This window comes from Papio anubis, chromosome 18 (assembly GCF_008728515.1).
Source record: "Papio anubis isolate 15944 chromosome 18, Panubis1.0, whole genome shotgun sequence".
NCBI classification, from domain to species: domain Eukaryota; kingdom Metazoa; phylum Chordata; class Mammalia; order Primates; family Cercopithecidae; genus Papio; species Papio anubis.
The window spans coordinates 17,510,691-17,532,934 of NC_044993.1; the positions used below are offsets into that span (position 1 = coordinate 17,510,691).

General features: G+C 48.1%; 1 protein-coding gene and 1 pseudogene across 2 annotated transcripts; one reads left to right on the plus strand and one right to left on the minus strand.

The window, feature by feature from the left end:
- Positions 1 to 1,874: 1,874 nt before the first annotated feature.
- LOC101025382 lies at positions 1,875 to 5,689 on the minus strand (annotated as a pseudogene). Its single transcript, XR_004179734.1, has 3 exons — positions 4,663 to 5,689; positions 3,949 to 4,509; positions 1,875 to 3,909 (listed from the first exon to the last, which is right to left on the minus strand). The product of XR_004179734.1 is annotated as a coiled-coil domain-containing protein 25-like (transcript).
- Positions 5,690 to 6,364: 675 nt separating this feature from the next.
- On the plus strand, positions 6,365 to 21,906 carry DHODH (dihydroorotate dehydrogenase (quinone)). The gene is made up of 9 exons (XM_003917126.4): positions 6,365 to 6,495; positions 9,429 to 9,641; positions 11,854 to 12,053; positions 14,381 to 14,463; positions 18,404 to 18,591; positions 19,651 to 19,764; positions 20,454 to 20,607; positions 20,763 to 20,922; positions 21,426 to 21,906. The coding sequence occupies exons 1-9, from the start codon at positions 6,475 to 6,477 to the stop codon at positions 21,478 to 21,480; spliced, it is 1,188 nt and encodes a 395-aa protein (XP_003917175.3). The 5' UTR covers positions 6,365 to 6,474; the 3' UTR covers positions 21,481 to 21,906.
- Positions 21,907 to 22,244: the final 338 nt, after the last annotated feature.

The window sequence follows — 22,244 nt, forward strand, 5'->3', positions numbered from 1 at the left end:
CAGCCTCGACCTCCCAGGCTCAAGGGATCAATCCTCCCACCTCAGCCTCTCGAGTAGCTGGGACTATAGGAGCGCACCACCACGCCCAACTCTTTTTTTTTTTTTTAGAGATAGTGTCTTGCTATGTTGCCCAGGGTGGTCTCGAATTGCTGGGCTCAAGACATCTGCTCGCCTTGGCCTCCCAAAGTTGGGGAATTACAGGTGTGAGCCACCACACTCAGCCATATATATATATATTTTTTAAAGAAAGTCATTCTTGCAGACCCTCTAGGATTGATTTTTTTTTTTTTCTTTGAGACAGAGTTTTGCTCTTGCTGCCCAGGCTGGAGTGCAATGGCGCCATCTCAGCTCATTGCAACCTCCACCTCCTGGGTTCAATCGATTCTCCTGCCTCAGCCTCCTAAGTAGCTGGAATTACAGGCATGTGCCACCACACCCGGCTAATTTTGTATTTTTAGTAGAGATGGAGTTTCACCATGTTGGTCAGACTGGTCTCAAACTCCTAACCTCAGGTGATCCACCCACCTTGGCCTCCCAGAGTGCTGGGATTATAGACATGAGCCACTGCACCTGGCCTCATTTTTAAAAAAAGTAAATTGTATTGTGTATATTTAAGGCACACAGCATAATGTTATGGGATACATATAGATTTTAAAAAGGTTACTATAATAAAACAAACATATTCAACACCTCACATTAGTTACCCACTTTTGGTTTTTGTGGCAAGAGCAGCTAAAATCTCATCCAGCATGAATCCTGTCTACTGTATGGTTTTATTACCTGTAGTCCTCAGGGTGTACATTAAATCTCTCGACTTGTTCATCCTACATCTCTGCTACCGCCAGGACTGATTTAAATTACTGTATTCTGTCTCTTCAGTACGTGCAAACAGAACTAGACATAAACTCTTTTTTTTTTTTTGATATGGGGGTCTCATTATGCCACCCAGGCTGGAGGGCAGTAGCGTGATCATAGCTCAGTGCACACTTGAACTCCTGGACTCAAACAATCCTCTCACCTTGGCTTCTCAAACTGCAGGTGTGAGTCACCGCCCCTGGTTCATGAACTTTATCTTAAAGCTCTTACACAGTCATAAAAACCAAGCAATATTAAATGGAAGAATGAATACAAAGTAAATACAAACAAAACTAAAAACCAATGAGATCCATGTTTTGCCAAGCTCAGTAGCAGACAAACAGGGTTCTGGCCTACGACTACTCAGGTTTCTTTGAATCTGGCATGCATGCTATTTTATGATATGGGGAGGATTCAGTTCTGATAACACGTTTCTTTATTTGACTCACTAAAAAAAACAAAAAAAAAACCAACAAAAAAACCCTTTGTTCACACAGCAGGTCATTTGGTCTCCACCTGTTGCATACTCACCCCGTGGATTACAGCTGGTTCTTTCTTGGTGCCAAAAAGTGATCATAAACTCAAGCAAATGTGGGCACTGAACCACTTGGCAGGTTTCAGGGTTAAGATGGTTATCCAGATAGCGCAAATGATGCTTATGTTACTCTAAAAATCAGTACAGGAGTGGTCACCAACATTATGAAATTCTCTAAAACACAGACTGCAAGAATACATCCTGTTTGGAAAACACTGCAGTAATCGGCCAAGGCCAGTGGCTCATGCCTGTAATCCCAGTGCTTTGGGAGGCTGAGGTGGGCAGATCACTTGAGGTCAGGAGCTTAAGACCAGCCTGGCCAACATGGTGAAACCCCGTCTCTACTAAAAAAACAAAAATTAGCCGGGCTCGGTGGCCCGTGCCTGTAATCCCAGCTACTCAAGAGGCTGAGGCAGTAGGATCACTTGAACCAGTTGGCGGAGGTTGCAGTGAGCTGAGATAGAGCCACCGCACTCCAGCCTGGGCGACAGAGCAAGACTCTGTCTCAAAAAAAGCCCCCAAACCAAAAACACCAAAACACTGCAGTAATCAAATGAAAGATAAATACAGTATGATCCTCACTTTCAAAAAGTCCAATTAACGAAGAAAAGGCATAATAATTGTAATTAATATAGGCAGTGAAAAGGGCCAGCCTAGAGGGACAGCTTAGGTGCTGCTGTGAAGGTTCAGATAAGGAATAAATTACTTCCAGCTTTTGGAATGAACACATAAAGATGGCAATATTGACAGATGAAATGGACATCTCGGCAGAGGAGTCGATGTGAATAAATACACAGAGGTGGGAAAGTGGAAGGTATTGATAAAGAAATACGTGTGTATGTTTGTGTGTGTGTGTGTGTGTGTGTGTGTGTATGTGTAGGGGGTACTTGGTGGAACAGTAGTGGGAACTGTAACCAGAAAATGGGAGTGTTTCAAATGCCAGGATAAAGGGTTTGCGGTTTATTTGGAAGTTTTCTGAGCAGAGTAGTCCACCCTTACAAGAGTGTGTGGCAATGGAATCATCTGGATGCGGGATGCTTTTGTTTTCAAAGTTCACAGAGCCTCAACTTCTAAACATCTTCATATACGTACAAAACTACATACACGATACATCCACACATATGTTTCAAGCTTTTTTCCAGATTAAAAGATGATACTTTATTATAACTTTTAAAATTGCAGAACGTCAGGCTGAATATCATTAGACACATGCACAAAACCACTCATCTCTAAAGCCATCTTCTATACCCTCTCAAAATTTGGCCAATGAATTATGCCTCAGGGAATGTTCCAGTTCAACCCCATACATAAATGGAAACACTAGCCTTTTGGTTTTGCCCACAGTTCCAAAGTGCTATTACGGGTGGAGTACATGCTGCAGGAGGTCATTCTTGCTGCTGTGAGTGTGAGTAAAATGTCCATCTCTTCGCCTCTGGTCCGGCAGGCTTTGTTCTCTTTCTCCTCATTTTGTCTCCTTCTACAGGGCTTGCCTTACATACTGCAATCAAAAGACATCTTCTGCTCAGAATCACAACAGATAGTGAGAGGTTCACGTGAGAAGTAACGTTACACAGTAAGTTAGTGAATTCACGATAAGAAATTGAACTCTGGGGCTACAACTCAAATATGATTTCAGGGTAAAGAAAATAATTACTTGGCTGGCTGGTGAAATGCTTAGTTCCTTCTAAAATCATAATTGCAATATGGACTTCTGCTTCATGCTGCATCCCAAGGCACCAATCAGGTAACCTACATCTCCCAAATGATCAACAGAGCATTCCTTCCTATTTTACCCTCAGTGCTGAGAAATTACTCCTGAGCCCAGAAGTTGTTGCATAGGTGACTTGGGTGACCTGGTGCTCAGGCAACAACTGCCACAGGCCCCACCTTGATGAACACCATCGATTTCTTTAAATATGATGATACTAAGATGGAGTCCCCTGCTCAGAGGAAGCGAGGACATAAAAGCTGGGACAGGCTGCACGCAGGGTCACTATACTAACAGACCCAGATGACATGACGGAACGTGAATACTGAAGCCAACAATCTTCTGGAAATCTCTTTTTCAAAACTCATACACCATTTTTTCTAACCGGGAAATCAGGGACAGGGAAACATTCGCATAATTACCCATCAACATGTTCTTCTTAACAGAAGTGAAGATTATTTTAAGAATATGAAAAGTGTTTCAAGACACCTGTTTTCAGGGATAGACCACAGCAACAGAAGTACTTTTCAGAGTTAGTTCGTTTTAAAGTCTATCTCGAGAACAAGGGCAGCTGGCTTTCACAAGGTACCAAGACATGTTCTAGCCAAAACATTTTCATTTAAGTTATATGCGGTCAAGTTCAACTATTTTATACATATCTGATCCTTTTCTGTCAGCAAAAAAGGTAAAATGTTTTTAAAACTCCAAAATCAATCATTTCTGGGTAGGATGAAGGTACAATTTTGGTTGTATTTTATACTTCAGAACACAGATGAAACCAAAAGGTCTGCAATTGTCTCTACATTCACATCTTTCAAAGGTCCTTTTGCAATTGTCTCTACATTCACATCTTTCAAAGGTCCTTTTCTCCTTTTACATGAATTCATCTGAATCACTGCCATCCTGATTTGAAGACATATTTTCAACTTTCATTCGTGATGAATAGCTCCTAAGTTCATCCATTTCTCTCTTCTTCATTTTTTCTTTTTCTTTTCCTGAATTTGGGCTTCTTTCTCATTCCTCTCTTCACAATCTCTGCATTCTTTCTCTGCTGCTAGGTCTGGGAACTGCTCTACTTTGCTTTTTCCTAATCGGTTTAGGATCTCATTTACTTTCTTCTCCATTGTCACAATTTTTACATCCTTCTGCCTGTGAAATACTATCTGCCTCATATCCACGTCAGCTGTTTTCTTCAGATTAGACCACAGCATATATACCACATTAACGTTGTTCATCTTGCAGCCTTGAATGCTATTGGCCTTCACAAGGTGGGCACAGTCTATCAGCACTTCCTTTGGAATGTCTTCTATATTCTCTCCCTTATGCAACCGAAGGTACACATGAGCCAAAGAGAGTTTGGCCACATGAAACCAGATATCTTGAGACCAATCATGCTTGATCAGATCTTCATGACGATTTATGGGTTAGCAGGAGAGATATAAAACTCAAGGGCGAGCGCGGTGGCTCACGCCTGTAATCCCAGCACTTTGGGAGGCTGAGGCGGGTGGATCACAAGGCCAGGAGATCCAGACATTCTGGCCAAAATGGTGAAACCCTGTCTCTATTTCACATTTATCCTTTCCCATGTAAATAGTGCAGGCAGATGAATTAACGCTGCTGCTGGTGAAGTAGAACACCATGATCCTGGCGGCCGTGCAGGGACTCCAGCACGGAGCAGCTGTGCTCAACTGCGGCGGCCGCCTGGTCCCCGGAACTCTCCTCTTTTTTTTTTTTAATGCATTATGGAAACTTTTAAATGTGATTTTTGTACATAAGGAGTATGAGAGTAACCCCTTTACAAATGAACCTAATTTACTAGAACAAACAATGACAAAACTGAACTGATATTTGATGTGAATCCATAGGAGTTTAAGCTTCAAACCCAGCCAAGAAGTTTGTTACAATCTCCGTCAGCTTTGCATCTGAGTCTTCTGAGATCTTTCCATCAGCCCTGATAGTGCCCAGCAGGGCTTAGTGCTGGCTGACAACATGAGACAAGAAAGCATTCTCAAATTTTGTAATCTTGCTGGGCTCCAGTTTATCAAGATACCCCCTTTACACCCACATAGATAACAGCCACTTGTTCTTCAGTAACCATGGGAGAACACTGTCCTTGCTTCAGCAACTCAGACGCACACCACGACTCAAAAGTTGAGTGGGAGCATTGAGGTCAGAACCAAACTGGGCTACTCAGGAGGCTGAGGCAGGAGAATGGCGCGAACCCGGGAGGTGGAGCTCGTAGTGAGCTGAGATTGCACCACTGCACTCCAGCCTGGGCAACAGAGCAAGACTCTGTCTTAAAAAAAAAAAAAATCACCGCAGTAAACCACACTCCAACAGGGCTGCACACTCAGGGTCTTGATTAGAAACAGTATTAAAAAAAACACCTCCACATCTGTTGCACCAGAATGCCAAGGTTTAACCAGAGACACTTTCTCCAGGAGGCATAACAGGCGCAGGGCCAGGGAAGGGCCTCTGACACTTTTAGGGTCTCAAGAAAATGGTTTTTTTTTTGGTTGTTTTTCTTTGTTTTTGAGACAGAGCCTCGCGTTGTCGCCCAGGCTGGAGTGCAGTGGTGTGATCTCGGCTCACTGCAACCTCCACCTCCTGGGTTCAAGCGATTCTCCTGCCTCAGCCTCCCAAGTAGCTGGGATTACAGGCGCCCGCCACTACGCCCGGCTAATTTTTTGTATTTTATTTTATTTTTTTAGTGGAGACGGGGTTTTGGGTGTTGACCAGGTCTCGAACTCTGACCTCAAGTGATCCGCCTGCCTCGGTCTCCCAAAGTGCTGGGATTACAGGCGTGAGCCACCGAGCCTCAAGAAAATGTTTTATTTCCTTAAAAAACCTTAAGAAAAATCAACTTTTAAGTTGAAAAACTTTATATATTGACATATTCATCTTTATATCAACACAGCAGTAAAATTCATTTTTTAAAGTGATAAAAACTGTACAAATATTTCTGGTGTGAAACACAGCGTTTTGATGTCTACACTAAAACAACTTCAGGAAGGGGCCCACAAAAGTCACAACGCGGCCCCGGCAGAAAGGCAGAAAGGCACCGGTGTGTGGCACCACCTCAACACCTGTCTTCCTCACAGAGCCCCGACGCCTAGCGGACTCTCGGATTCGAGGCTGCGGTACCACGGACAAACCCCGCACAGCAGCTTCTCTGCCAACCGCCGGCGACCAAGCGGCAGACCGTGAGCAGGGCGGGCGGAAGAGGTGTGGCCGCCGCTACTGCGCACGCGCACCCAACCACAACCCTTCTGCCCGGCGATTGGTGGGCTGGCGGCTAAGGGGCGGAGATAGGAGGGGCCGCTGCCATCTTCTCCAATGGAACGGAGACAGGGGCGGGCTTATTGACGGAAGGAGCATGGCGTGGAGACACCTGAAAGTGAGTCCCGCGAGTGAGCAGTGTGGATCGGGAACCGGGGGTCCGGGCGGGCAAGAACGGAGAGTCAGGCCGGGCGAGGCATGGACCGAAGGCGGCTCCGGGAGTGTGGGCCCCCCGGGACGTGTGCGTGTTTCCGGGGACGCCTGTAAATGCTCGCGCGTGTGCATTTGCACGTGGACTCGGTCAGGCGTGAGCAGACAGCGCCTGCAGGTCTGGATGGGTGCTGATCTGAGTGTCTGCGTCTGGGCCATGTTTTTGAGCCTGGCACAGGGGTGCTTAGTGAACACATGACCGCCTAGCGTTGTGTGCAGGATCCAATGGGGAATGAAACTAGAGTAGGACATGGTCCCAGTCCTTTTAGGTAAAGTTTTGTTAGGGCGGGGGGCTGTATGTGAAAAGTTCTTAGTTGTATCCCCGTATGTAGTAGGTGTTCAAATATTTGTTGATTGGCATGGGGTTGGTGGCGGGGGGGGGCGTGCAGTCTCCAAGGGAGGCAATGAAAACCTTGAGTCTCTTTTTATTTATTCATTTGAGACGAAGTCTCGCTCTGTCGCCCAGGCTGGAGTGCAGTGGAGCGATCTTGGCTCACTGCAAACTCCGCCTCGCGGGTTCAAGCGATTCTCCTGCCTCGGCCTCCTGAGTAGCTGGGATTACAGGCGCGTGCCACCACGCCTGGCTAATTTTGATATTTTTAGTAGAGACGGGGTTTCACCATTTTGGTCAGGCTGGTTTCGAACTCCTGACCTCGTAAGCCTCCCAAAGTGTTGGGATTACAGGCGTGAGCTACCGCGCTCGGCCTGAGTCTCTTTTTAAAATAAATATATGGAGAGAGACAGGATCTCACTGTGTTGCCCAGGCTGGTCTAGAACTATTGGCCTCAAGGGATCTTCCCGCCTCAGCCTCCCAAAGTAGTGGGATTACAGGCGTGGGCTACCACACCCAGCCAATGAATACTTGATCTACATCTCTTTAGCAGTTTGGAAGGATCTTTAAAAGCAAATCTGATCATGTCATTTCCTGGCTTAGGGAACAAAACCCACATGTTGATTTCGGCCAAACTCCTGCTCATTTCTCCTGTTTCGTCTTAAGCCTTACTTTCCCTCACTCCTCTATTCCAAACTTTCTCCCTTTCTCATTCTCTTCTGCTACTGAGAGAGCCTTTACACTTTTTCCTCTCCCTACTGCCTTCTGGTTAACTTTTTAAAAATAATTGAACCAGAATAGGTTCAAAGAGACTCCCAACAATTCGTTTATCCCTTGAGTATCAGCTTTAAGTCATTTCCTTAAGGAAGCCTTTCCTTACCTCTAAGATTAGGTTGAATACTTTCATTACCTTATACTTTTTATCCTTCATCACAGTTGCCATGACTATGTATTTGCATGATCATTGATTTCTGTCTGTCGCTTCAAAAGATCACACTCTCCATGATGGTAGGGGCAAGATCTGTTTTGCCATCTTTGCTCAATCAGTATTTGATGAATGACTGAACTAATGAATGAATAACTCAGCATCTGGCAGTGATAATTAGAGAAAAGCATCGTGAACCACTTTTGATCCAATAAGATCTGAAGCTTCTGTTTTATATTTTACACCCCCTGAAATGGAATATATGTATAATATCTTTGTATGTATACATTTTTGAGAGAGTCTTCACTCCATTGCACAGGTGGAGTGCAGTGGCACGATCCCGGCTTGCTGCAGCTTGGACCTCCTGGTCTCAAGGGATCTGCCCACTTCTGCCTCCCAAGTAGCTGAGACCACAGATGCACCACCATGCCTGGCTAATTTTTTATATTTTGTAGAGATGGGGTCTCACTATGTTGCCCAGGCTGGTCTCAAACTCCTGAGCTCAAGCAGTCCTCCCACTTCAGCCTCCCAAAGTGCTGGGATTACAAGCATGAGTCACCAAGTCCAGCTATGTGCAATTTTTGAAAGCCAGCATAATTAATACCCTAAGTGGAATATAAAGGAGAAAATTTAAAAGTAGTTTATATTAATAAAATTACATGTATTTCCGTATGTAAATATTGCTGACTCCCCTAGTGAGATAGTTGTGTTTAAGCCTCTACTTAGAAATGCAAGTGACAGGTGTGTTACATTATCAAACACCCCAGCAAAGCACTGTACCATTCCCGATGAGATTTTCTGAAATGAACAATTCTTGGGAATGTTCTATGCAACACTGTATAGTTGTCCCTCAATTTACAAGATACTTGTACTGTATGTGAAAACCATGTGAAGACTGGGCACTGTGGCTCATGCTGTAATCCCAGCACTTTGGGAGGCCAAGGCAGGAGTACTGCTTGAGCCCAAGAGTTCTAGACCAGCCTGGGCAACATAGCGAGACTCCATCTCTTCAAAAAATTGGCTGGGCTTGGTGGCATGTACCTGTGGTCCCAGTTATTTGGGGAGGCTGAGGTGGGAGGATTGCTTGAGACCAGGAAGTCAAGAAAGACAGTTTATATGGTAAAATAGAGTTTGGCTCAGATAATATGAACATATAATTTTTTACGCACACGAATGTCAGTAGGATGTTCAAAAGTCACACAGGAAATGGGGCAGTTCATGTCAGATAGTCTCAACCCGAGAAGGATGTCTGACTTTCCGGATTCCTGCCCACCACATCTATTAGCATTACCCTGTCACTGTAACCAGTAGCAGTGTCCACCACAATCCCCCTAGAGGACAGTATGGTGCCTCTTGAAATTTCTGGCCTGAGAGTCCCAGGAAAGCCTTTAGGACCTGAAGAGGTGTGTAGGCAGAAGTGTCAATACAGCCTCTGACTGTAGAGGCCAGTGTTAGCAGAAGGCTAAGGGCGTCTGTTTCATGTGACCTGCCGTTATGCCCTCTGTGTGCCTGGGTGTGAAGGGCTCAGGGAGGATGCTGCAGCCTGGCCTGGACGGCCCCCCTAATAGGCTCTTTTTTTTTGCAGAAGCGGGCCCAGGATGCTGTGGTCATCCTGGGGGGTGGAGGACTTCTCTTCGCCTCCTACCTGATGGCCACGGGAGATGAGCGTTTCTATGCTGAACACCTGATGCCAGCTCTGCAGGGGCTGCTGGATCCGGAGTCAGCCCACAGACTGGCCGTTCGCTTCACCTCCCTGGGGCTCCTTCCACGGGCCAGATTTCAAGACTCTGACATGCTGGTAGGTGTTCCTGGATACCCTGTGCATTACATACAAAGGTGAAGGCTGAAGTCCCTAAACTTCTCAGCTAGGACTGATCTTTTTGAACACCAGAACCTCAAGTGAGCAGTGGAGATTTGGAATTCAGTCTGAGCATTATTTTTTTGTGTCATGTAATTAGCAATGATGATTATCTATTACATATATGGGATTGTGTTAGGCGATGTTCTTGTTTGATCTTCCCAGCTACTGCATGAGCTGGATCTGTTACTATCCCCAGCCATGGATCAGGAAACCAAGAAACAGAGTAAGGAATAACAAAAAGGAACTCCAGTCACACAGCTAGCGGGTAGCAGGACCAGGATTCAAACCCACGGAGTCTGACACTGGCTTCCTGCCCCTTGGCTGCTGTCCTGCCTTGCTGAGGTTGCAGGTAGCTCAGTCTTCCCCTCAGCTAAATGGGGAAACTGCCAGTCATTGAGCACCGTGCGAGACAGGAGCGTTGGGTCCCAGCCTCACTCAGCCGCATGTTCAGCCCACGGGCCCTCCCCACATGCTTGAAATCTTTGGCCTAGAGTCCCAGGAAAGCCTTTAGGGCCGGAAGAGGGTGTGTAGGCAGAAGTGTAGATACAGCCTCTAACTGTAGAGGCCAGTGTCAGCAGAAGGCTAAGGGCCTCTGTTTCATGCAACCTTCCGGGCTTAGTGCAGCAAACCGAATAGAAGAATCCCCATCCTCATAGAAGCTGCTTCCTCATGGAAGTCTCGGCAGTTTCCTTTCGAGAGGCTTCTTATCAAATGGGAGGACATGGGAATGATTTGAGTGTGAAAACGCAAACAAGAAGCCCTCAGAACTCTGGTGAGGAAGGGTCACTGTTACAAATTAAAGGGGCCTTCACCGCATTTCCCCTTCCGACCTTAGACTCCTTTTCACTCTGATTGTATGGTGCTGAGCAGATGTGTCATTTCCCCTGACTCGCCATGCTCACACAGTAACAGGTACTGTAGGCTCAGACAGAGCACTCCGCTAAACCGTCCTCACCCCAGACTGCTAGTTTGAGAGCCCTGGAGTGAATGGGAGTGAATAATGAGTGGGATGCAGAGATGAGGAGAATTTAGAAGGAAGTGTGTGCCTGAGGGCGCAGGCTGTGTCTGTGTAAACACAGATGACAGAGACAGGCAAACCTGACCTCCGAGGTGTTGTCCTAAACACCGCTGCCTGTGCCCACGCTTGCAGCAGCTCATTTAGAATGTGACTCAAACTTTTTAACTGGTAGCCAGGACTCTTGATGATTTCACAGCTTTCCTGGTTTAGCTCTCCACCCTTCACCTATGTCAGGCATGTTAGAATCCCCCGGGGTTGCATTTGGAGTATCCAGATGCCCTGGCCTGGTGCCAGACCAGTTTCACCGCCACATCTGAGAGTGGGACCTGAAAGCTGCCAGGGGCCTCTGTGGTACAGCCGGAGCTGAGAACCGCAGTCCTGGAGGAAAGCCCCTAGTCCAGCCACACACATCTTGCCTCCCAGTCTCCTGAGGTGCTGCGAGCATTCTCACCTTCATTTGTTGTTCTTCTTTCTTGGAGCATCTCTCTTACCCCTGCTTCCGGGATCCCACGGTGTTCACCCTGGGAGGCCTTTGCTAGTCTCCTGAAAGGTCGCTGGAGCCCATCAGTCAGTTCTGCCCAGCTGAACACCTTCCTTCCTCGGGTTCCCCGTGGGAGGCTGGGGGTCGTGGCTGGGGCTTCTTACCAGCCTGGATGAGGAGGGACACAGCTGGAGCTGATGTTTATTAAGCTGATTAAAGAGTTTGCTGCTTACCATGCCTTGGTTTCAGGGAAGCACTATCTAGGGCCTGACACCAGCGAGCTACTCTCTCCCACCAAGGCTAGTTGACAAGAAGGTATGAACCTTAACCACAGCTGGGAAAGGCAGCGCTTGTCTCCTGTTCAACCCATGGTGGAAACACCATTTCTCCCCCCAGGCTTGCTAATAATAAAGCCCCGTGGTTTTCAAACTCTAGTAGGTGTCACAGTCCCCTGGAGAGCCAGCACTGTTAAGAATAGGTTCCCCCAGTGCTCCATTCCTCCCCCAAAGATTTTGACCTTGGGGGTGGGCCCTGGGATCTGAGGTTTCACAAGCTTCCCAGGTCATTCTGGTGTAGCCGTGCCAGGAACCATGCTTTGAGAAACACCGGGATAGCCTTGCGTGCCTCTGACTTTGTCTTCCTCTTCCCAGGAAGTGAGAGTTCTGGGCCATAAATTCCGAAATCCAGTAGGAATTGCTGCAGGATTTGACAAGCATGGGGAAGCCGTGGACGGACTTTATAAGATGGGCTTTGGTTTTGTTGAGATAGGAAGTGTGACTCCAAAACCTCAGGAAGGAAACCCCAGACCCAGAGTCTTCCGTCTCCCCGAGGACCAAGCTGTCATTAACAGGTAGGTGAGCGGCCCAGAGTTCATGGGGGATGCCCTCTTTCCAGCTGGGCTTCCAGAGATGTAAGATCTGCCTCTGTTTTTTTTCTCTCATACAATGTGGACATTCTTCTGTCATTTAGAATGTTCAGGAACCCCGTTCAGCGTCTACTATGTGCCCCAGGCATCTATCTTGAAAAGCAGGCTTCGTTACGTCCATTTAACAGTTGTGTAGACGGAGGCTCGTAGAGCCAAATAACTCCGCTTCGGTCACGGAGATAATAAGCAGGAGAGCTTGGGCATGGCCTGGGCTTACTGGACTTGAGAGTTTGTGCTCTGTCCATGCTGTTTCTCCAGTGCTCTTACTCGACACTGTCCAAGAGAAATGTAATGTGAGCCCATGTGTAATTTAAAGTGCTCTAGTGACCACACTGACACAGTAAACAGAATGAGTGAAATTGAATCTTACTTAAAATTATAATTTAGTTATATTTAATGTGTTACAAATATTTAAAAAAACATGTGTTTAAAACACCATAAAAAGTATTAATTCGCTGTTTTTACCTTCTTTTGCCTGTACCAAGTGTAAGAGCCAGTGTGCATTTTACTTCCAGCACCTCTCCCTTTGGACCAACTGCATTCCCAGCAGCCAGTAGCCACATGTGGCCAGCAGACGTGTATTGGCCAGCACAGCCCCAGCCTTTAGCAAACAGGAGAATGTAACATTCAACATGCACAGCTGCTCTTAGTAAGAGAAATCCTTCTAGACTGTATAAAGCTCTTCCCTTTGTCATCCCTGGGTAATTTTTACTGCAGCAAACCCAAAAGGTGAAGAAGTGCCTACTTTTTGGTAAGAGGATTTTGAAGAGCCTCCTTGGGGAGATTTCGATGGGCATCTTTGGGGTCACTGGTGGCCTCCTGGGAGATGGACCTGTAGGACATTTACTTGGCCGTGCTTCCTGCTTTCTTGTGCTTGTTTCAGGGAAAATCTGCAGCATTAGAGATCAAGTTATCGATCTTTCTGCTGCATTGCAGGTGGGGATCAATATCTTCAGAATTGGCCAGGCAAAATATATTTGCTTATCATTCAGCTGCTACAGATAACTGCAGGTGCTGGGATGATGGTACTTGGTGAATCCTATAGGTGAGCAGGGGTGTGAGATCGTGCTCTGAGCACTGCGTGTGTGGCCTCCTGGCTGCGTGGCATGTGGTGAGTGTGCTGTAAATACTTGCTGAATGAATGGGTGAAGTTATTAAGTCATCAGATATGTGTGCCAGTGTGTCTATTATAGATGCTTTTGGCTCTAACAAAGTGGCTTAAACAACAGGCACATTTGATACTATTTTCTTCTCATAACAGGTGCAATGGGCAGGCCCAGGGTTGGTTGAGCACTAGGGCAGTGTTGAGACTGTGGTCCAACTTCTTTGAGCCTTCCCTTTTTGCTTGTCAGAGAGTGACCTCGGCTGCGAGTATTACGTTCTTACACGGATGCTCAAGAGCAGAAAGGAAAAAGGGCAGGCATGTTCTCAGAGGCTCCCAGTAGGCCTCACTTGTGTCTCAGGCACACACTTTTGCTTCACTTGCCAGCAAGGCTGGGAAAGGAGTCATTAGCATTTTTACCCTGTATCAGGGCAGGTGGGTTTCACTGGCAAGGAGGAAGAGGAAGGGGACTGGCCACTAAGTCAACACCCACAGTGGGGCTGGGGATACAGGGATGAGGCCCCTGCCTTTGGGAAGTGTCTAGTGACAGTGATAGAGGGATGAGAGAGGTATGAGATGTTGCTTGCCCTCAAGAAGATCGTAACCTAGTGTGGGACCTTAAGCACATATGTATGTGTCTATCCCGAGCCAGGAGAAAGGTAGGTCCAAAGCTCTGTATGAAGGCCAGGGGGATGAGGGATGTTTTGCAGCTGGGAGCTTTGTGGAGGACAGGGAGCATTTGCTCTGAGCTAGGAAGAGAGGTGATTTTCACAGGCAGAAAGCATAGGGAGACAGAGTGGCTGCAGGGGCTTCAGGAGGCTGTTTGGGAGCCCAGGCAGGTGGCAAGTGAGCGTGCAGTTCTCAGAGTGGCTGGGTGAGGAGTGGGGATCCAGCAGGTCTGGGGCAGCTGCTGCTGCATCTGGGCTGTTTCCAATGCTAGTTGGCTGAGCATTTGCAAATTTTAATCTTTCCCCTGGGTACTGGATGGTGTTCTGGCAAGTTCTCTAGGAGCCCCAGGGGTGTTTAGACCCTGGAAGTGTAAGAACTAACTGTGATTTTTTTTTCTCTTGTTTTAAAAAGTCCTAAGTGTACAGGAAGTGGCTATGGTGCCCTCTCACTCTGCCCCTCTCATCTGCTTGTGGTTCTGCAGGTATGGGTTTAACAGTCACGGGCTTTCGGTGGTGGAACACAGGTTACGCGGCAGACAGCAGAAGCAGGCCAAGCTCACAGAAGGTAAAGTGGGTTGCGTCAGAGGGCCTTTCTTATTTATTAGGAGAAAACGTGGGAGAAACACTGGGAACATTTCTAGTGAAATAAACATGATTGAGCAATAGCAAAAACCACTGAGGACCTCAGGGCACCTCTCCTAGAGGGATTTTCCTGGTCCCACACACAGCCTCCAAGAGTTTAACTGGATTTCACAATTTAGCAAATACTCCCTTTGCCTCTGCCTCGTTATGTAACCTGTTACCGTAACTAGGGAGGCCTGAAAGCAAGTGAAGCGAAGCGGCTGGGCTGTGATCACACAGGCAGGGAGGGCGGGAGCAGGACTTGAACGTCATCTTCCTGTGGCCCACTCTGTCCTCCCTTTTTAATCGTCTATTGTGTAAATAATGTTCATTAATTACAGAAGACAGTAAATACAGAGAAGCGTAAAGAAAGAAAGTTCAAGAAACGGATACTCCTCCCTACTCAAGGATAACTAATATTAGCATTTGGGAAAATATTCTTCATGAGTTGTTTTGGAAACTGCTCATTTTTGGCTCGACACAGTTCACACCTGTAACCTCAATACTTTGGGTGCCCAAGGTGGGAGGATCGCTTGAGCTCAGGAGTTTAAGACCAGCCTGGGCAACATCGTGAGATCCCATTTCTCTAAAAAACCAAAAACAATGCGCATTTTTTTTTTTAAATGGAGTCTCGCTCTCTCTCCCAGGCTGGAGTGCAGTGGTGCGATCTCAGCTCACTGCAAGCTCCACTTCCCAGGTTCATGCCATTCTCCTGCCTCAGCCTCCCAAGTAGCTGGGACTATAGGTGCCCGCCACCACGCCCGGCTAATTTTTTGTATATTTAGTAGAAGTGGGGTTTCACTGTGTTAGCCAGGATGGTCTCGATCTCCTGACCTCGTGATCTGCCCACCTCGGCCTCCCAAAGTGCTGGGATTACAGGTGTGATCCACCGTGCCCGGCCACAACATGCATTTTTGAAGGTGCCTCCGGCAATGCGGGTGTTCTCTGTGGCCTCTGCCTCACTCGCTCTCAGGATGCACTTAGTGGTCACAGCCCTCTGTTGTCCTGACCCTGATGCCCCAGGACCCCGTGGATTGTGTGTGGGGGGCTGCGGCTCAGTAGCGACCACTGTCTTCTTTGGGTCCTTCTGAAACTCCTTTTAGGATGTCTTAGTCCCAGATAGTCCTGGTAGCAGGATAAAGAAACCAATGGATATGAGATTCACTTCAGGAAGTGAGGTGGAAAGGGCTGAGGCACTCAGCAGTGTCATAATTGGGGAATAGGAAATTATCTTTTGGAAACCCCTGGCTTGGCTGGAAGCAGACCCCGCTGAACTGCAGAGCTGCCCACCTGGGGAGCTTTGGAGGTCATCACAGGACTTGCATGGTTTGTGATGCTTGCCTGCCTTCGTGCTTGCTTTTTCTTCTTGGTGTCTGCAGTGCAGTTTCCTGGCTTATCCCCTGTTCTTCCTCACCCAGCCCTCCCTCCCAGTGGCCCTCCTGGTCTGTGGAGTGAAGCAGAGCCTGCACCAGGGCTCTGCACGGATGTGTCTGCCAGCAGCTTAGGGGCCTTCATGGCAGCTTGTTAGCACCATGCCAAGGAACATGTGTTGACAAAAGCTTTGGTGCCCTCTGGGGACAGAGTAATCCAGTAATTTCTCTCTAACTCCCAAATCTTGTCAGTTTGGGCAGATGACTCCTAATCCATTAGCTACATGAAAGTGATATTCTCCTTCAAGCCAGTTTACTTGTGTGGAAAAGAATTCAAGCTTACAAATGATCTGGGCTTGATAGGTGCTAGACTGGGAAGCTTGGAGACCTATGATAAACCTTTTGTCTAATTGGATTCTTTGTTTTTTTGAGACAGAGTCTCTCTCTGTTGCCCAGGCAACAGTGGTGCGATCTTAGCTCACAGCAGCCTCCACCTCCCAGGTTCAAGTGATTCTCCTTTCTCAGCCTACTGAGTAGCTGAGATTATAGGCGCCCACCACCACACCCGACTAATTTTTATATTTTTAGTAGAGATAGGGTTTCACCATGTTGGCCAGGCTGGTCTTGAACTCCTGACCTCAATTGATCCACCCGCCTCAGCCTCCCAAAGTGCTGGGATTACAGGCATGAGCCGCTGTGCCTGGCTTCTAATTGGGTGGGTTCTGATCCCCTCCTCCAGTCCCCACCCTGGAAAGTAGCTACACTATCTCATTTGCTAATGATGCCAGAGTGTGATTGGGGTGTGAGAAGGTGGTGAGCAGTACAATAGATGTTGTTCGATCCTCTCTGGCCTGACAACCCATTTTGTGAGCTACTTGGTGTTCTAAGTCTTTTCCCAACTCTCAGATGGAAAAAACAGCCTGTACCATTGATGTACCACTCCTCATGCAGATAAGATAGTATCTTAGGAGAAGTCAAGTAGAGACAACCCTTTTCTTTTACACATAGTGTGTTTCTGAAAATGTATTTTTCTGGAGGTCCAAAATGCAAGTCCACTGATAGTCAGTCCCATGGATTTTTAAGTAAGCTGACCTCGTTGCATACATGTAAACTGAGACCCTCTTGAGAGTAAAAAAGGGCAGGTGCTAACAATGATGCCCAGGCTAGGGGAGTAATCAGGCTGTCCGGGGAAGCACCGAAGACACAGGGTCCCCTCAGTTATTATATGAGGGAGAGTCCCTTTCCTCAGACAACTAAAATTATAAGTTAGAAAACAATTACACCTCTACATTTTAGGCATGATAATTGAAAACATTTGGCCAGGCATGATGGCTCATGCCTGTAATCCTAGCACTCCGGGAGGCTGAGGCAGGTGGGTCACTTGAGGTCAGGGGTTCGAGACCAGCCAGACCAGAGAAGGGGTGAAAACCCTTCTCTACTAAAAATACAAAAATTAGGCCAGGCGCGGTGGCTCACATCTGTAATCCCAGCACTTTGGGAGGCCGAGACGGGCGGATCATGGGGTCAGGAGATGATCATCTTGGCCAACATGGTGAAACCCCATCTCTACTAAAAATACAAAAATTAGCTGGGCATGGTGGCACATGCCTGTAATCCCAGCTACTCAGGAGGCTGAGACAGCAGAATTGCTTGAATTCAGGGGGCAGAGGTTGCAGTGAGCCAAGATTGTGCCACCACATTCCAGCCTGGGCAACAGTGGAAAAAAAAAAAATTTTCCAGTATATATATATTTTCCAATATATATATTGGAATATATATATATTTTGAGACAGAGTCTTGCTCTGCTGCTCAGGCTGGAGTGCAGTGGCATGATCACGGTTCACTGGAGCCTCAATCCTACTTCAGCCTCACGAGTAAGTAGCTGGGACTACAGGTGTGCACCACTGTGCCCAGCTGAGTTTTTCAATTATAGAGATGGGGTTTCACCATGTTGCCCAGACTGGTCTTGAATTCCTGGGCTCAAGCAATCCTCCACCCTTGGCCACCCAAAGTGCTGGGATTATAGGCATGAGCCACCTCACCTGGCCTGTTTTTCAGAATTTTATACATATTCTTTCATTTTGTTTTTTCTTCACAACTGTACATCCAGTCAACTGAGCCAAGGCCAACAAGCATCCCTTGAGGTGAGCGTTGCCGGCCTGACGTGCCTACTGAGTTCTGTCTGTTCTCAGTTTTATTCAATTTATGAGGCCCATCTTTTGCCCCACAAGTATTTGCACTAATTTGTCCATTTTCCATGAAAAATTTTTTTAAAAAAGGGCAAAATGCAGCAAAACATCCTCGTAGCTGCCCCGACTTTGCTAGACAAAGCCGGCGAGTGATTTTGGTAGGCAGGCCCAGGCCGCAGCTGAGCACCTGTCAGCCGGTGTCGGGCAGGTCAGGTTTGGAGGGAAGACCTGCCCAACTGTCCACAGTGGTTTGGTCAAGGACAGCCTCAGAAAGTGGCACAGGAAATGGTGTGCGGGCTGCAGGCCTGACCAGCGACGTTTGCAGATGGACTGCCGCTGGGGGTCAACTTGGGGAAGAACAAGACCTCAGTGGACGCCGCGGAGGACTACGCAGAAGGGGTGCGCGTGCTGGGCCCGCTGGCCGACTACCTGGTGGTCAATGTGTCCAGCCCCAACACGGCCGGGCTGCGGAGCCTTCAGGGAAAGGCTGAGCTGCGCCGCCTGCTGACCAAGGTGGGCAACTGCACCCCTTCTCCAGGCCCCGTCCCACCAGCCTGCCCCACCCGCTCCCCTTCATTCTCCAGGGTAAAGCTTCAGCATCACCCTCAGAAGCTGTCCTTAGCACCTGGACCAGTAGGACCCCTGGCTATGCCTTCCCAGGGTCCCCTCTGATCCCCTGTCATGACACTGATTATACGTGACAGTGACAAATTATCTGTCCCTGCTGCTGTAAACCACGAGGTCTGTAAGAGCAGAGACCGCGTCTCTCCCATTTGTCACTCTGACCCTAGCACCCAGAGCTCTGAGTGAACTGAAGGACTTCACCCAGTACTTGTGGTAATATTTCCTGGCTATCTTTTAGGAATGAAAGTCTAAAAAAGGCTGGGCATGGTGGCTCATGCCTACAATCCCAGCACTATGAGAGGCTGAGGCAGGTGGATCACTTATAGCCCAGGAGTTTGAGACCAGCCTGGGCAAAAGAGCAAGACCCTGTCTCTACAAAAAATTTAAAAATTAAGACAGGCACAGTGGCTCAAGCCTATAGTCCCAGCTACTTGGAGGCCGAGGCAGGCAGATCACTTGTGCTCAGGAGTTTGTGACCAGCCTGGGCAACTTGGCAAAACCCCATCTTACAAGAAATACAGAAATTCGCTGGGCATGGCGGCGCACACCTGCAGTCCCAGGTACTCTGGAGGCTGAAGTGGAAGGATTGCCTGAGCCCAGGGAGGTACAGGCTACAGTGAGCCATGATCATGCTACTACACTCCAGTGTGGGTGACAGAGTGCAACCTTGTCTCAAAAAAAAAAAAAAAAAAAAAAAAAGAAAAGTCTGAAACACCCTTAAGCTATGAGCCAATGTCCATGGGGATCCCTTGGCCTAAAAGAATGGACTCGGATCCATCTCGTTAGTGCTCCTCACGTGTCTGAGACTGGCTTTCCTGAAAAGGAGAAATTGTTCCTGCTTTAGTCTGATTGCTTTTGTGGAAACCGACTGACCTGCAGTGTAGGTCACAGCTGCACTGCGGGGCTGCAGTCTGCAGGGTCCCCAGCTCTGGCCGTGTGTCGCCCTAGGTGCTGCAGGAGAGGGACGGCTTACAGGGAGCGCACAGGCCGGCAGTGCTAGTGAAGATCGCTCCTGACCTCACCGCCCAGGACAAGGAGGACATTGCCAGTGTGGTCAAAGAGGTTTGAGTCGGGGCCTGGGCCCAGGGTGTGCCTCCCATGGTCTGCAGAGGCTATTTGGCCAGCTGGGTTAGCTCAGAATGGCGGCCTTTGTGATTTCCTCTCCTTGGTATTGAAGGCTGGTTTGGTGTCTGTCATGGTGTAACTCACCCTGTGGGCAAAAGCGAATGTTGGAATAACTGCTTGAAGGAGTTTTTCTCATGCCTCTTACTCTCTCTCCTCATCTGCATCCAGCAAGGTTAAGGCTTGAGCCTGGGTCCTTGGCCAGTCTTGACTGGGACTCAAAATTCTTTCCCTCACTCCTCTCTCCAGCCTGTCTGGACAGCGGGTCTCTGTGGCATAGGAGAGTAGTGGAAATAGCCTGAGCCTGGCCGTCATGGGTTCAAATCATGGTTCCACCACTTACTACCTGAGGGCCTCAGACAAGACACTATAATTGGGTTGTTTTAAGGACTGGACCATGTCCTAGGGGAATGCTGTGGGTGGTCAGTGTGTGATAGCTGCTGTTGTCACGTTATGGCTCATTCTAAAACTTGTTGAGGAAAAGATGAGTAGTAAGGTCTGGTGTAGCTCTTGCTTTGGGGGCTGTAGGTGTGGGTACCTGGCCCGGCTGCTGCCTCTGACCCCCAGAGGAGCGCCTCTGTGTCCTTCGGTGCCATGACTCATGGCTTTTTCTCCATCTCACACTGCAGTTGGGCATTGATGGGCTGATTGTTACGAACACCACCGTGAGTCGCCCTGCTGGCCTCCAGGGTGCCCTGCGCTCTGAAACAGGAGGGCTGAGTGGGAAGCCCCTCCGGGATTTATCAACTCAAACCATTCGGGAGATGTATGCACTCACCCAAGGCAAGGCTTCCGGCATCTGTGTCTTCAGATCTGCGTGTGGCTTGGGCTCCTGGGTCCTGATGGGAATCATCATTCCCTAATCTGCCTTGATTGTGGGGGACTCTGGGGCGGAAGCCATATCCTTCTTTACAGTGTCACCATGTGCTTCTCTGTAGGCCGAGTTCCCATAATTGGGGTTGGTGGCGTGAGCAGCGGGCAGGACGCGCTGGAGAAGATCCGGGCAGGGGCCTCCCTGGTGCAGCTGTACACGGCCCTCACCTTCTGGGGACCACCCGTTGTGGGCAGAGTTAAGCGGGAGCTGGAGGCCCTTCTGAAGTGAGTGAGGCTTGAAATAGAAGTTAGGCAGAGGTTAATTCAGAATCACTCAAGTCAAGGACATACTGTTGATCTGTTTCTTACTCATTCAAAAAGGAGTTGAGGGGTACACTCTGAAAGGGGAGAGAAACTCTGGGTTACTCTTTTGATGAAGGACAAACAGTGCCAAGGAGAACTGAGGATTAACCTCCAAGGCAATGGTGTTTCTACGGCAGAGTTGTCCATTTGCTCGAGGGAGAAGAGCCTAAGGACTCCCGTCAGCATTCCCATTAATTAAACAACACTGGTTCAATGTTGGGAACTGTCAGTACTTAAAAGCACTTTCCTTCCTGCTCTGTTCCTACCTGGGTAGAACTATCCCTGTGTCCCTGGGTGAAGAGTGTAGAGGAAACCAGATGCGCCTGGGCCGGGATGATGCATTTCTGGGTGAATGTGGGCTTCCTGTAAGAGCAGGGCCTGTCCTCCACTGTTTGCTGAAATTGCTTTGTTTGCTCTTTTTCCAGAGAGCAGGGCTTTGGCAGAGTCACAGATGCCATTGGAGCAGATCATCGGAGGTGAGGACAGCGTCTGTTGGGAAGCCTGATCTGGAACCTTCCCAAGGACTCAGGCAAGCCTTTATGGCTGGATTGTGAGAGGAGGGACTCTGTCTTGAGCCATGTCCCTCAGCCGTGGCATAGCTGCACCATAAACGCCAGTCAGGGGTCACCAGGATCAACCGCAGGCTTTCTTCAGTCCCTTGGTCAGACTATAAACTGTGTTTGTGATTCTTTGTGGATTCAAACCCTAGGATCCGTCAGTCTTGCAAGGACATTGAATATTAGGGGGAAAAAGTTATGGAAAAAATAAAGCCATTTAGAACCTGGGTTTCAACGCTAGCCCTTTCTGGTTTGCCACAGGCCCTGCCCAGACGCTGCAGGTCCTTCCAGGCCTCTGCTACCTGCATCTCCAGTGGGCTTCCCAGGAACTTGACTGTCTTTCATTTGATCTTTATTTTTTTTTATTTAATGTTTTAAACTTTATTTTTAAAATATTTCAAACATAAGGGCGGGGTAAGGTGGCTCATGCCTGTAATCCCAGCACTTTGGGAGGCCGAGGTGGGCGGATTACCTGAGGCCAGGAGTTGGAGACCAGCTAGGCCACCATGGTGAAACCCTGTTTCTACAAAAAGTACAAAAAATTAGCCAGGCATTGTGGTAGGCACTTTTAATCCCAGCTACTGGGGAGGCCAAGGCAGGATAATCGCTTGAACCTGGGAGGCGGAGGTTGCAGTGAGCCAAGATTGCACCAGTGCACTCCAGCTTGGGTGACAGAGTGAGACTCCG

Bases quoted from the DNA above. Each gene is read 5' to 3' on its own strand.
- DHODH (XM_003917126.4), top strand. From the start codon at position 6,475: ATGGCGTGGAGACACCTGAAA. The intron at 6,496-9,428 runs GTGAGTCCCGCG...TTTTTTTTGCAG, and splicing joins TGGCGTGGAGACACCTGAAA to AAGCGGGCCCAGGATGCTGT. The intron at 12,054-14,380 runs GTAGGTGAGCGG...GTGGTTCTGCAG, and splicing joins GACCAAGCTGTCATTAACAG to GTATGGGTTTAACAGTCACG.